The following is a 15,639-nucleotide window of genomic DNA, read 5'->3' as shown; positions in this document are numbered from 1 at the left end:
TGGGCTTCTTTTTTTTATATGAACTACCGATAGAGAAAAAGCATTTGTCAAGGGCGAAAAAACGTACGCCTCTGTCTCAGGAATGCATCAAGGTTTTCAGAAAAAAAGAAAAAAGGAAGAAGTTAGGGTTGGGGTTGGGTGCCTTATAGAAAATAATAACCAAGTGGAGAGGGCTGGGGAGAAAGTCGCTTAGATGTGTTTAGCGCAGAAGCTCCGGCGTCTTTCCAGGCGGCGAAAAAGGTCAACAAATGTTCCTTCTACGCTTAGCTATTACATTCAAAGCGGAAAAGAATAAGCTAGAAAATATTTAGTTAACGTCGAGGAAGCAGCTTTTGTAAAGTCATGAGGTGATCTGACAAGAAGAATCCTGGGGCTCAAGATTCAATGCACTGGAGATAATGTTCACTGAAGTCTTGAAAAGAGCATTCCATCACAAGGAGTCTACTCGGCAACAGCCTAATTATGAATAATACCCTACTAAGCAAGAAGTTATATTGTCATTTGACGGCATAGCGAAACTATGCGGATGTGTCAAAGCCTACAGGGCCCGATGTAATTTCTCCAAGGGTACAGTAGAACCCCGCTGATACGTTTTTGAAGGGACTGTTAGAAATAAACGTAAGAGCCGAGAAACTCAAGAGCCGGGAAACAGGAAAAATGCAAAAAGAATTGTGGCACAGACTATTTCAATGCTTACGCTTGAAAAAAACGTGCAACGTTGTCTGGTGCAACGTTGCCCGAGCAGCACGAAAAGTTTTTCGAGCATCTGCTGTGTCATATCGTTTTCACAAATATATTGCCACCACGGTCGACAACTTGCAAGCGATCACTTTTGGCGATACCTTCGCGAGATTGTCACCGGGTGAGTCGGCGTCTCCGAGCGATAATGCAACACTGTTGGCATAGTATCGGACCGCCGTGATTCGTAGTAGACGATCGAACGTCTCGCAAAAGTGAGAGCACCCTCGAAAGCGATCGTCGAAGAAAATGACCCCTGCTCCACCAACTTCTAAACTTCGCCACTGGTGTACGCATTGGTGCACTCAGCCACAATCTACTCGACAGATAGAACCGCGGAGCTGAGAACGGCGTCATCGACAGAAATGTAATCAACGTACGTATGCGATTCTTTTAGCAACAACAATTGTAAGCGTGGAAGAACTAAGCACACGCAACAGGACCAGAGTCCGACCGCGAACCGGGCGAACTCCTCCGACAAGTAACGATGATGATGAGCCCACGCTAACGCGACGGCAGAAACAAACGCAAATCTCGATCTCGAAGGCCTTACTTTCACGAGTGCTAAAACATGTTTAAAACCAATTACGTCAAAGACACCATCTTTCCAATACGGTCGTTCGGCCGTTCCATGGTCGTTCGGCCGGCTCGGAGCGCACTCTGCGACGTATCAAATGGGAACAGTCCAGCAATTGCGAAGTAACGGCGGGGTTCCCAATACATTGGATCCAATGGGAGCTAAGCCGGTACAGTCGGAGAGCGAAATAACATCACGAAAAACGCAGCAGTGAGGTTCTACTGTATTAAGACAAAGTGTGCTAGCGCAGTGGCTCTATGTTATTTAAAATAAATGGCTCGAATAGAGTGAGCTTCCTGACTACCGGAAGGTAGGTAATGTTGGGTACATATTTAAGAGGGGTTCTAAGAGCGATGTCTCGAATAATAGACCAATTTCGCTTACAATTCGGCATTATTCCACGATTTACTCTGTCGTTTATGCAACTGAACGACAGCACATATTTAGAAAGTGCCTCGTTTGAACTACACAGTTTAATCTAACCAGGGGCGTAGCCAGAAATTTTTTTCGGGGGGGGGGGGGGGTTCAAACATACTTTATGTTCGTGCGTGTGTTTGTATGTGTGCGTATATATATAAACATGCAAAATTGAAAAATTTCGGGGGGGGGGGGGGTTTGAACCCCCCCAAGCCCCCCTTTGGCTACGCCCCTGAATCTAACCATGGCTTATCCACTGTCTAGATGAGGTACGTTTGTGAGAGCCCGATAAAACTGTGTATTCCTCGATATCAGAAAAACGACGCGGTGTCTCGCTCTTGTTTGTTACAAAAGCTTCCTAGCACACAGACTAAATTGAGTATTTTACATTTTATCAAATACTAATTTGATGTCTACAACAAGATGATTTGTTTTCAGTGAAACTTTCTCTAATGCTTTTGCTGTTACGTCTGATGTCCAACAGGACTCAGTGTTGCGTCGTCTAGATAACACATGGGAAATAAACTACATAAGCACGGCGTACACAGGGACCACGTCCATGTGTACGAATGTGTACTCGTGTTTAAAATTTGCACCGGCGGTTGCCCCGCCACGGTGGTCTAGTGATTATGGCGCTCGACTGCTGACCCAAAGGTCGCGGGATCGAATCCCGGCTGCGGCGGCTGCATTTTCGATGGAGGCGAAAATGTTTGAGGCCCGTGTGCTTAGATTTAGATGCACGTTAAAGAACCCCAGGTGGTCGAAATTTCCGGAGCCCTCCACTACGGCGTCTCTCATAATCATATCGTGGTTTTGGGACGTTAAACCCCAGATATTATTATTAAAATTTGCACCGGCCATAGCCGAGATGATAATGTATTTCCTGCTCATCGCATAACCCCCAGCACACCTGTGTCATGTGCCACTGTAAGGCTTTCGTCTCTTTTGGTTTGCTGACTTTTTTCCTTGATGCGTCTACATTATATATAGTTACTTCCACAGGGTTTGATCGCACTGGTGTGGCGACCATATCTCTATCGTTAAACAACAGCATTTAGGGACTTCTCGCTAAATTTATTAGATGACAGTCAACTGCTTACAGTACGCCTAAAAGCTCGGACGACAAGCTCACCTACAAGGTCACCTACACACTCGACCGTATATAGGTCGATATTGAAAGAGCAACAATGCCATCGACGATCATGTGCAGCTGGCCACTCGCCTTCATTTTTGCCGAGAGCTGCTGCTGGTCCCTCTGGGCGTCAGCGTTACCCGGTGAAGTGTGGCGCCACATCTTCCAACCGATGGACGAGTAGGTGAAGGTCAATGCCAGCATCGGGGTCAGGAAGGTCACCGTGAATATTACAGCCGTGTACACCTGCGTGCGGGAAAAAGAGGAATCGGTATGCGTGAAGGCATAGGTTACATCATGATAGTGCTTGATAACAATTGCACTACGGAATGCCGTGTTAAAGCTACTAACCATACGATCCCTCAGGGCTCTCATATACTCAACTCAGCTAGTAGAGCGGGGGGGGGGGGGGGGGGGGCGTAGAAATGATGAACAGCATGTCACGGCTGTCTGCTAACATTTCTAGCAAAGAACTTCCTTTTCTAAGAAGTTGGTTGTTAGTGCATGCGTGGTGCCGATGTGTGGTTGCATATAAAAATGTGTGTTGAAGGAAATAAACTTCTGTTCGTAGTTTTTGCTCTGTGCGTCGTCGTTTTTTCGTTCAGTCGCTGTCCTGTTTGCGCAGTCTGCCATTTCAAAGAGCATATTTCCCATATCTCATATATATGGATCATTTCTGAAGGGGATTTGATTTAGAATCAGGATTCGAGAAACATATATCGATACTGATCTTCAAAATGACTCAAATCTGGACGCCGACCGTGAAATATAGATTTTTTTCTTCTGCGGTTATGTTTTAAAACATGGTGACAGAGTGGGGTTCCTAACGGAAAAAAAATGCTTGAGAAGAGTTCCCTCTCTCCAGCATACCTGAACGAAGCATTATTGGTCGCAATAGGCGAGTAAATAATGCGAGTATCATTTAGCAAAGTCACAAACACTTTATTTCCTTGTTAAGCCGCGGGCCGCAAGCGAAACGTCCGTGGGCCGCGTGTTGGAGACCCCTGACTTAGCTTATGGCAGCGCACATCAAAAACGAGGACGAAACGGACACACAAAGATAGACAAAGACATAAGCGCAGACGTCCGTTTAGTACTTCTTTTTGATGAGCGCTGCCGTAAGCTAAATACGTCTTAAGAATGCGATCACCCTCAATAGCATTACTCTTGAAATATGGACTATGATATTATAAAAAGAGATATTGAGATGTTTCGACCGCGTGCAATTTTTTTTTTTCCGGCAAGTATAGAATGCATGCGGCTGTGCACCCGGCTGCACAATATGTTGCTTGGTATTCGTGTTAGGATGACTGTTATATTTAACGCGAGAGCGTTAAAGAGCTCGTTTCGCAGAAATTTTGGGGTCAGCGTCGGCGCCGCTCGTTGTGAGCGAAAACTCAGCGTTGTCCACGAGCTAAAATTTGAAATAGAGGCGAATAAAATAAATGGAAATAGAGCCCAATACTTCTAAAAAAAAAGTAGGAATAGAGCCCAGTACTTCTACGCGGCAATCAGGTGGTCTACTACGGAGCCGTGCCATTGCTTTAAACTGTTTCGAAAAAAAAAAACAAAAACAAAAAAAGCTATACGAATGCAATGTAGTGGAAGGAGTCTCCTACATACAATACTGAGTGGCAGAAGCGTAGAATCGCACCAGACATCTAAATATATGAATTGCTCAACGAGTGGTTGGTATAAAGGCACACCAATTACAAAGCGCACGGGCATAATTACTAAGTGCGCGGGCATCATTATCAACAACGGCATCAACCAAGTGTGCAGCTGCGCGGGTGCGCGTGTTGCCCTACGGACGCGTAGCGGGTATTTCACCTATTCGCAAGCGGAAGAATTATGGTGTACTGGGCCCTTCGCAACTGTACTTGCAGTAGGCATTCTAAGATAGTTTGACACGGCCAATGTTACGCGCACAGACGTTCTTATCGTTGTGGCGCGGTGTCCACCGAGAAGCGAATCCTGGCTAGCGATTGAGAAGGCGATGCAAACGGGGTCCGGCTAAGCTATCGAGTTCTACTCTTGAAGACGAAGCTGAAGCGTCCTCCAAAGTTTTTCTACATACCTGCGCAGTGAACTGAGATAGCTTTAGCCGTAAAAGGACAAGGGGTGCAAACACAGACACAAGAGAGGAGTCTCGTCTTCTCTCTTGCGTCTATGTTCGCACGCCTTGTCCTTTAAACATGAATGCCTACCAAACACCTCAGCTCGCTGTTATTCTACGCTTTAGTCGGTGCTTGCTGACAGAGCGCCAGAAAAAATAGAGTCGTCCGTTGAAGCGTTCCCTTTCACGAGGGAATCACCTTATAACAGGGCATCAAGAAGAACTGCGCTAACGCTTTTTTTTTGTCTCTGTAATAAAAGTCCTGTCACGGGCCGCATTTTTGCACCCAATGACTACTCAACAAAATATCAAGAAAGCAGATTTCGACACACAGGTATGTACATTGCAATCATTGATCTAACGTCGATTATTCATATATTCACGTTTATATTGTGTCAATATGCAAGAGAAAACATAGGTTATGATTTTCAGGTACGTGTTAGAGAAGAATAATACGTCCCCCGTAACTGGAACGCATATTACTCAGCCTCATAGTTCTATGGAACGAACTTCCTTCTTGATTTCGATGACGGGCTGCAGAAAGTACGCCTCTTTTTCTGTTCTTTTTTTTATTAAATGGCCGTTGTAAGTGGCTTTCAATGTCTGTGAGTACAAACACACCCTGGTTGGTCATCAATACTGACGTTCCTTGCTTAACAGCGCTCATTCACAATACAAGAACAAAAGCAGAGCTCTTCCCCGCTGCACCTATTTTATTGGTAGCTTGCACGTGACGTCATGGACACGCAACATGGCTCCAACGTGGCGTCTTAGATTACGTCAAGGCAGTATAATCACTCGGCGATAAGCCTGATTCAGTATGATAACGACGTCTCTGTAACGTTGTTGGGCCTCTGTGGGTGAATAACGAAGGAACCAGCGTGAGACGTACTGATTGCACTGAAGTGACATCAGAAACTTCGCGTTTCACCATGTTGCCGCTCCAACGTGGCTGTTTGAGTGACGTCAGTGCGCGCCATCTATAGTCGTTGCTTTCGCTGACGTTTGTCACCACTGAAGGGTTTAGCTCGAAACAAGCGCTATTGGCTGATTTACCCAAAGCATGCCGCCGTCAGTGATGCTGCACACATGTGCAGCGAGGCTAGTGAAAGCATCAACACGCACCTTGCCGGCGTTGGCCTCCCAGTCCTCAGTGCAGTCGTAGTAGGTTTCCTCGGCCCACGTGAACTCTTTGGCGCGACCGTACACAAGCTGCACGCTGGACAGCATGCCTGCCACCACCCAGATGACAAGGATGATGTGCGGTCCCCGACGCCGAGTCCACCGGAAGCTGAGTGGATACATGATGGCGTAATACCTGCGCCACATCAAAAAGAAGAAAAGGAAAAAAGAAGACGACGTGATGAAATTAGAATTTTAAGGCTGCCTCATCTTGGCCAATTTTGTACACTGTCCTATTCATTTTCACGCACTATTAAATGACATAGACGTTGCGCCGCCGTTATACACGGGTAATGCATTGTCATAAGTCGGGAAGAAAGACGACAAAGACAAAAAAAGCAACAGAAAGAACGACGGCACTATTTTTTATACATGTAAGTCCTTAATCAATAAATTGAACAGTGTACAAAACAATGCCTATATAACCGGCATAGAGTATGGTGTAACAAGTTTGAATGCGAATTACACGTGACGAATGCGCTTTAAAAAAAGCGCAAATAGTGCACTTACATTTCTTTATACATTATATAAATGCAAAAGAAAGGAGACATAAAAGACTTAAATAATCAGAGACAGATGAGCTTGCATTGAGTATTTTACAAAGTATCGACGAAGGTAATTTCAAACAGGATAAGAGATACGCTTGACTTTCTCCAACTTAGAGAGCAAGCCTGCTTAATAAGGGAGGGATGCTCTACGATGGATCCCGGTCATGTGATCAACCGGGTAATTGAGAAAGCTGCTGAGTTACAACAAACCCCACTATAGCCTTCATAGACTACGAAAAGGCATTCGACTGAGTAGAGATACCAGCAGCCTTAGAAGACTTGCGTTGCTAAGGAGTACGTAAACATTTCATAAATACCTCAGTGAACACGTGCAAGGACTCCAGAGCTACATTGCGTCACCACAAAAGAGGCAATATAATTGCGATAGAGAAAGGGCTCAGACAAAGAAATACGATCTCCCCAATCTTGTTCACTGCATGTTTAGAAGAAGTAGTCAAACGACCGTATTGGAAAGAAATGGTAATATAGGTTCACTGAGAATATCTTAGAAACCTACGATTGGCAGATGACGTTGTGCTCTTGAACAATGATGGTGACTCATTGCAAAAAAGCAATTCAGACTTAAACCATGAAAGCAATAAAGTAGGGCGAAATATGAACATGCCGAAGACAAAGATAATGCTCAATAGACTGTCGAAAGAGAAAAAGTTTGTGATTGGCAACTAACCATTGGATTTTGTACAAAAGAGTGTATCTATACCTAGGTAAACTATACACCAATTTCACAGGGGGCTGCCATTTTTAAAGCACTTCCCCGCCGCACTGCCGTCTAGCGTCTGCGATGTTTCGCCGCCCTTCCGGTGTGTGGGGTTCCGCAGCGGTGTATGCAGCGTACACGCTCAGTTCACAAGTCAGTGCTGTTCTTCGCGGTACACGGGCAAAACGCAGCAACGTTTCGCGAGTGTAAAGGCACCAGTAAGTATTCGCTAAGCTGTCAGCTTCAAAATGGCTGAAAACGGCAAGCAGCGGCGGCCCACGAGACGCTCCCGCAGTAGCGCCGACGATGAGTAGAATGCCAATGCAGTTCTTAAGCAGCACGTGTAAATTGCTATATTGTTTTGTCTGTTTTGTTATAGCTGGCCTTATGGGGTTCTTGGAATATGCACTATAAGATAGCGTTAACCATTAGGACAACTCTCGAAGTAATCGGTGAAACGTAAATGGAGACGAGCGAACACGTAAAGCATTTTCCGCCTGCACGCTGGGTGCGTGCATTAGTGTTTAAGGTGACTCTCGGGTTTCTTTACCGTGATCATTCAAGTCCAACGTAACTGTAATCCCTAAAAGACTATTTGGTTCCGCTTGGCACATTGCAATACAAAGTTCATGGAACGAAGGGAGCACAAACACCGATGCCTGTGCTGATTCGTGTCGTCGTCGTAGTTAAAAGCTTGTGGCATCTGATCGCTGCGCAGAATAAGAAACGGATGTACGGCGAGTGAGCTCAATATTCGGCGTAGAAACAATACGATGATAAAATAAAAACAAGCCTGTTGCACATCTGGAAGCACGGCATGGCGTAAGTTCGCTTCGGCGCGAGCAGGCGCCACTAGCCGAAAGGGCTCCTATTTTTGGTAACATTTTTGTTAGTTTTGGCGAGTATTTGAGAAGCATTAATTACGACGAGCGCACGTGTTGAGATAACGACCTGGCTTTAACGAACGTGAGTCGATTATTCACGACAGCCCGGTTGCCGCGCAAAAAACAAAAAAAAAAAAGGTGCGGTTGTCATTACGCTACCCCAGTTATCGCCACAAAATTGACAAGTCGAGAAAGAACGTACTCTCGACGAAATGTTAGAGGTGCGTACCTGCGCCAAAGAACTTATGTCATGTGGGCCTTTCTGTCATGTCGATTGGAAATTGCTACTTTGATAATCTCGAAATTGCACGCACTATATAAGGTGGAACATTTTCGAGCCGCAGGCCCTGTAAATCATGTGCTGTAGCATAGAAATCAGAGATGATGTTATGAGAGAACAAATCTTGGCCAAACATTTTGTGTATTAATTGTCAGCTTTGACATTGGTTCTTCTTGGTGCAGATGATAAAGTGTACCAGCACCCAGGCAAAATTACAAGCTGGTGTGATGACTTGAAGAAATGCCCATAAGTGCAGATCCCACATATGATATACTATCTGTTGGATAAGAAGGCGTGCGAGCTAAAAGAAGCGAAGTCGTTTAAAAGTATGGTGCACTTCGTATGCCTCGGCTGCCAGCCTTTTACGATTCCGATAACTGTTGTCGCAGCCAAACACAGCGCAGTGGTAGCCTGTCAACCTGTTATCGTCCGACATTTTGATTTTCGGCAGCACAATTGCTTTAGTGCGTTGAAAAATGAAAACACACTGACCTCTCACGCGCCACGCAATGCAAAACGCCGGAATCCGTCCACATCAACGGCAGTGGCCGGGCGGTCGGACACGCGGTGGAGAGGGAGAAAGTGGTGAAAATGCACTGGTTCGAGGCTACGCTCCTCCTCTCCGTGAAAACGGTCTATACTAACAGGGGAGACTACCCATGACAGCGAAGTTCACCAAAAAGTAAGAATGGGCAGGAGCGCTTGCGGCAGGATATTCCCAAATCATGACAGGCGATCTGCTGCTTTCCCTAAAGCTGAAAGTGTACTACCATTGTATTTGAGATGGATAGTTAGGCATTTGAGGTGGATAGTTAATTTCTGTTGTGACTCTCGCTTACAGAACTCTTATGCATCCAGAGCCTGCAGTTTTTTTTTATAACTTCTTGATATATCGGTTGGATAGCATAAAGAGCCGGCACAGCAGCTCCCTTATTTCATATGGTGTTTGAATATATATATAGACATATTTTAGTGACACTTGACGGGCAAGAGGGCCGCGGAATGTAATAACAAATCTTTTACATTGAATATACCCACGCCAATGAAATGGCAACCCTCGACAAGGCTGAAAAAAGAAAAGATGAAGAAGAAGAGATCATCAGATATGAGACCTTTATAACTTCGTTTTTCTTATTCCCGGTGGGAAAGCTTATCCTTAACCATTCTTCCGAGTACATTCGTTATTTTACGATGGGGCAGATATTTTTTTTCTCTTTTAAGTTGTTCGCGTTCAATCTCGAAGTTCCATAACTGGTCATCGTCGATGCTTATCGAGCAGTGACGGTGCATGTTAATGTAGCAAGAGAGAAGAATCGATAAGCAAGCACGGAAGGGTTACCTCCACTATAACTTTAACGAGTGCCGTAACGCGGGATGTCAACAGAACTACACGATTAGAAGCTCGCATTGTATAAGAGCAAGTGCGACAGACGGTGGACGTACTGATGTACCGACAAACTCCCTCAGGCCGTCAATGGGAAACGGGCGAACGATCGTGTTTATGGCACTGACTGCGGCAGTCATTTGAGACCAGCGCGTGCGGCCACTTCGATCGAGGGCCGCGCACAGTAGTTCGCCCATAGAACGCTTCCTGTTTGCGTGCCGCTGTCTTGCTTGTTTTGGGCGTTTTCGCGGCGTTATTCGTCCATGGGGAGAATTGGATAAACTACTACACAGCGACTTCGAACCCGGTGAGGAGCTGTGTTGGGGTTCTATGTAGCTTGACAGATGGATTCCATTTGCAAAGTGCGAAGCGAAATGGCTCGTACTCTGTTCAAGTGAACGTGTAGTTGCGAAGCCGTACGCGTGCCTGTACAAATGTTTTTCACAAACTGCCATGCCGAAAGCGTTATTATTTATTTAGCACGTGGCGAGGTAGAAATCGGTCGTTTTTCGGTGTATCGAGGGAGGCTGCTGACACTCTACTATAAAAAAGACAACAATGGCTAAAAATTGCGCCATAGTTAAATGGAAAGACCATAACTCCGTTAATTCGGGGAACTCGGGAAGCTCAAATGATTCAGTCACTATTATATGACTCAGTGTTAGCTTATGCAAGGAGTTTGTGATATATTCTCATAATCACGCGAATATGCTCTCGGCGTGGATGATGCAACCTTCTCTATTCTAATCTATATACGCAGCAGGTGCATGGGATGCGCTGGATGGAACTCAACCTGATCAAGCGCGAACCTCTGCGTGAAGAGCATATGGCAACAGAGCGTTATTTCACCAGCGAAGAAGTTTATCGCGAATAGCTTCATTTGCGAAAGACTCTCTCGTTAGTGAAAGCGAAGTGAAGGACACTGAAAACCTCAGATTCTCAGAGAAATGTGCCACCGCAAGAAAACAAAATGAGAACCCGAATGCAGATTATGTGAATGCGACAAAAAGCGGAATTTCATCAGCCATTCGCTTCGCAAATCTCTTAAAGCTAGTCGAAACATGTACTCCAGATTAAGCACGCCTCCGTTGCATACCCTGACCACAGCCTTTCGGAGGAAGCAGTGTTTCATCGAAAGGCCATTTAATGATAAAAGTTTGTTTAAGTTGGATTATGCGCAAAAAGTGCTTTAAGATGCACGATTCATAATGGATAGATACTGAGGGTTCATTCATTCATTCATTTTCTTGAGTGCGGCCCGCTAGCTGAGGTGAGCTTCAGGCTGTGATCTATATCTGGTAAACACCACTAATGAGACTTCTACCAAGAGCGCTCATACAAACGCCATAACGCATGTGGCAAGCATTTCCGATCTTGTGGTAACCACAGCGACCCTTTAACTAAGCTTATACCTCTAAGTAGGCTTACCAGACGCTTTAGCGGTGCAGCGAACGACAGCATGCAGCCAGTGTCAGCCGTGTCCTTAAACAGCCCCTCTTAATCTCACTCTCACACTTGAGTGAGGCAGGTAACCGTAAAAGAAAAATTAGGGGTGCTTCATGGTGAAATAACTTGGAATGCCTGAGCATATAGCTGAATTTTGACATGCGCAATTTATATCAGCAGCGTTGTCAACAGGCGAAGCATTGCACGAGTTGTTGCGCGCACTACAAGACGTAGACGTTTATGTCGAGACGACAACGCGCCCGAGCGTCTCAACGTTCGGGCGCGTTGTGCGCGGAAAAGTCTTAGGAATGTTCTATTTGCCTTGACGGTGCATGCTCTTCTTGAAAGACTTTGCAAACAAGTGCAATTTAGAGAAATGATGGATGGCTTTCTTTAGCATCAAGTGATTTCCTTGTATTTGTATTTGTATTGGAGCTCAGAAGTTGAAAAGAAGAACGTCCATGGCTTATGGGTTTGAAGTATTAGGTTTCTGCGCTAGAGGTGTAACGTTCGAATTGTCTGTAAGACTGTGTTAGAGTTTAGTTGTTTATTTTTCTTTTGTTTTACGTTTCTTTCTTTTCACGTTAGGGGTCGCTGCCATTGCAGGCGGACTAGGGAGCCCTAAGGCGGACCCCTGACGCATGGTTTTCCCGGCCTCTTCATTCACAATGATGCTTATAATGCTCAGGCATTAATAGCGTCCGAGAAAGCCTCGGATAATACGTTGTAGGGCAACTTCACTAAAACGGTGCAGCATTCTCAAAGTGCTGAGGCACGGGAATGACATCCGCAGAGTTCTGCGGAACGAACTGTGATGCTTTCAGCAAGTTTTACCGCAATTGCCGAAAGCCTCGTTCGAGATATCCCTGACAAAGAATGTGGAGCAGGCGTGCAGTTGTCGCTAAACTGTCGCCCAGACTGTTCGATAAGCACGAATGCGCGCGATAGATATACACAAATCATTACCACTCATTCGCCATTTTAGGCGGAAGTGCTGCTTTGACTTGCACACGCATCTATCAAGCGCGCACGCAAGCTGCTACTTTCCAAGGACACCGCCTACGATGTCGGTTTGAACTCGCTGTATGGACTGCTCTTTAGATTGAATTTCGCCGCGGGTATACCGCTACCGAATGAGTATAAATGTCTTACGAGCACATAGAGCAGAGCTGCAAGAAAGACAAGTAAACACAGGATCGGCGCAAAGTTCAACTGCAATTCAAGAAGCCAATGCAAGCCATGGTGAATGTACAGGGTCGTCCACATCTAACGCTAACGCCTCGTTGATAATGAAGACCTCACATTCAAGGCCTCGCAATATTCACCTCATTAACTTCAAGACCTCAAGACCAGCGAGTAGCGGAAAAATGACCAGTGCACGTAGTGCCGTACACTCACCGCGTGTAGCACAAGGTGAAAAAGTTGCCAGTCATTTCAGGATAAGAACAGTTTTTTCCCTTCCGTGCAATTAGGCCAAAGTTTGTGCAGTGATGCACAATAAAAGGCGCATGTCCTGTGGTAAGCAACACGTTGATGCCCCCCTGAGAGTGTATCGGGTGTTGTTTACAAAATGGCCCTGTCCTGTGGTGGTTGCTACATAGGACAGACGGGACTCTGCTGTCTTAATGAGAGGGCGCGGGAACATAGCTGTTCGTGCTAACGATATGCACTGAAGGGATATGCATTGAAGATATGCACTGAAGATATGCACTGAAGGGGATGTGAGTGTGAGCCGAATTTTAAGGATACGGCCATCTTGTACAGATCTAAGGAAAGACTGGAAAGGGAAGTAGTAGAAGCCTCCCTAATTGTTAGTACTGACAACTGCTTAAGCATGCCTTCTCCGACTTTTCTTCCTAAGCAACTGCAGTTTTCAAACGATTTTGTTTAACCACACCCAGTGTTCTTGGTTGACAGCGCCTTTTACCAGCTTCTGGTATCTGCGCATGCTTATGCCGAGTTATGTTTGGTATGTAAAAAATAGCCCATTACTGTTGTTCAGCATATGCCGATCATATTGGTTTCTTGTTTGTTTTGTGTGGTTTTCCTTCTGTCATGCTATCGACCTCGATATGTTTCCGCGCTTGCCATTTCCGTCATTTGGGTGGCATGAAAAAAAAAAATACAATTTCCAATCAAGGCTGCGTCCTTGACTATTCATGTAAGCCTTTAAATTCTGTATCGTTTTTTAGAAGCACGCGTGAAAATGATGTACATTCTTGATGGCTTGCATTGGCTTTCTGAATTACAGTTTAAGTTTGCGCCCGTCTTGTGTACTTGCCTTTCTTCGTCCGTGTTTCTTCGCGCAGCCCTGCTATATGTGTTGAAGAATACGTTAATTAGCTCAGGAGCTTTACTGCTCTTATGAACACGTGCCATGGAGCTTACTTTATCTTGCGCCTAGACCGCAGCTAATTATGCTATCTGCGCTCACTGAAGTGTACTAATTGCTGTTGTCAGTAGGCCAGGATCAAAGAAGAGCTTGTGGCTTCTTTTTGTTTGTTTGTTATTCTTCTTGGTAATCCCCACGAGGTCTGCGTACGACAAGGGTAAGTAGATGAAAAATAACAAGTCTTTATAAGCTGATCCGCTCTTAAAGGTTAAAACATCAGGCCAAATTTCGCTAATGATATATACGACTTCACGGTTCGCAGGCATATGCGCTTACAAAATGTCGTAGCATGCTTTTTTCTAAATGCGAAGTACTTTTTCAACATATGAAACCTCAAGGTGATTCTAAATTTTTGTGCATTATTTCTTTTGGTTTTACTTATTTATTGCAACGTTAGTGCTAGAAGCGACTTTACAAATGAAAAGCAGAATGTATATTTCTGCCACTAGAACAAATACTTATGTTCTGACTGATTAATTACTTCTCCCCGTGCTTGACGTCAAAGATGGAGCAACCTCGAGTCGTCTTTTTTATAGCCGAAGCCCGTGATCCGCTTTTCTCAGTTATGATAACTGTTGAAACTTGCAGAAACGCCTGTTGAGGTTTATTGCAAGAAGAACACTCAATCAAAATTAGCTTTTTTTTTATGCAGGAAAAGAAGCAACAAAGAAATTCATAAGGCTCTTCCGGATCATATAACAGTATTATCGACTCTTGACACGTGCAGAATGGAAATAAACTACCCTCCTCAGATGCACACCCAAAATTGAATTGGCTGTAGAGGGATCACACATGCAAGGGATATACGCTCATGATAGCTGCGCGGCCAAGGTCAAGGCAATACAAGACAATGTTCGCACTGGATCTTCTGCCAGACCATCGCATGAAAATGCTGCAGAAACAATCGCTATACAACTGTAAAGAAAAGGTTCTGTGACTGTGGTGTATGCATTCGCGCTTGGAATCTGCAGCCACCTTTGTGGTACGACGCCAGCAACCAATACGAAGTCCCACACGAAATAGATCCATCCTTGATGGGAGTCTTACGAAGAAAAAAAAAAAGATATGTTGCGTTGATGTAAACAACGTTCTCGGGTAACTGGCGAGGCTCTTTCCTCCTTTATGCAGAAACCCACAAGCATAGGAACAGAACAAACGATACTATATAATAAAGGGATGCTTCACAACACAGGACAAGAAATGAAAAATACACAAGTTTCATCTCGGATCGCAACTCTCACCGGGGAATACGACCGGCTGATGCGGAATGTGCCTGCCTGGATAGAGCATCGGCAGGAGAAGGCCGTCGTCGAAGTAGCTCGGCGAGGAATACCGACACCGTGGCTGATGCCACGGTGTCGGCCGGTGACGGAGACCACGAGCCCCCAATTAACGCAGAGGCTTGCACTATGATTCGTGGCTCTGACGACGCAGAACAACACTGTTACTGGCAGCGACGAACTTCTGTAACTTCCCGGGCGTTCCATACATTTGACGTGGAGGCTTAAAGCCAAGCGAAGCAGTCCACTCTCCAGGCATTCAGCACTACGCCCGACAGGGATGCTGGCAAGAAGCTCCGCCCTCGTCCACGTCGCTGGAATGCCAGGAACCGTCGCATCCGCCTGGCGGCTCACGTGCACGCTTTTCGCGCCGAACTCGAATTTTGTCACTAGACCCGCTGCTGTTTTTTTTTTTTTTACCTCGTGCACGGCCTCATGTAGCAGCCCTTCGTCGTCTTCATCTTCGCGAAGGTCCTGTCAGTGTGCGTTCGCATCACCATTGCGTCCATTTTGTCTATGTCGTCTTTGTTGCGACACCACAGACG

At 45.4% G+C, this 15,639-nt stretch overlaps 1 protein-coding gene across 1 annotated transcript in view; it reads right to left on the bottom strand.

Moving 5' to 3' along the window:
• Window positions 1–2,876: 2,876 nt before the first annotated feature.
• LOC125756884 (uncharacterized) overlaps window positions 2,877–15,639 on the bottom strand; it is a 29,113-nt gene continuing 16,350 nt past the window's right edge. The window contains exons 3-4 of the mRNA XM_049411905.1: window positions 6,106–6,298; window positions 2,877–3,110 (exon numbers count right to left, since the gene is read on the bottom strand). Coding sequence (XP_049267862.1) covers window positions 2,877–3,110; window positions 6,106–6,298 — 427 coding nt within the window. The remainder of the gene's footprint in view (window positions 3,111–6,105; window positions 6,299–15,639) is intronic.

The sequence above is a fragment of the Rhipicephalus sanguineus genome, chromosome 1, assembly GCF_013339695.2.
Source record: "Rhipicephalus sanguineus isolate Rsan-2018 chromosome 1, BIME_Rsan_1.4, whole genome shotgun sequence".
NCBI lineage: Eukaryota > Metazoa > Arthropoda > Arachnida > Ixodida > Ixodidae > Rhipicephalus > Rhipicephalus sanguineus.
This window is presented reverse-complemented; position numbering and strand designations above follow the sequence as displayed.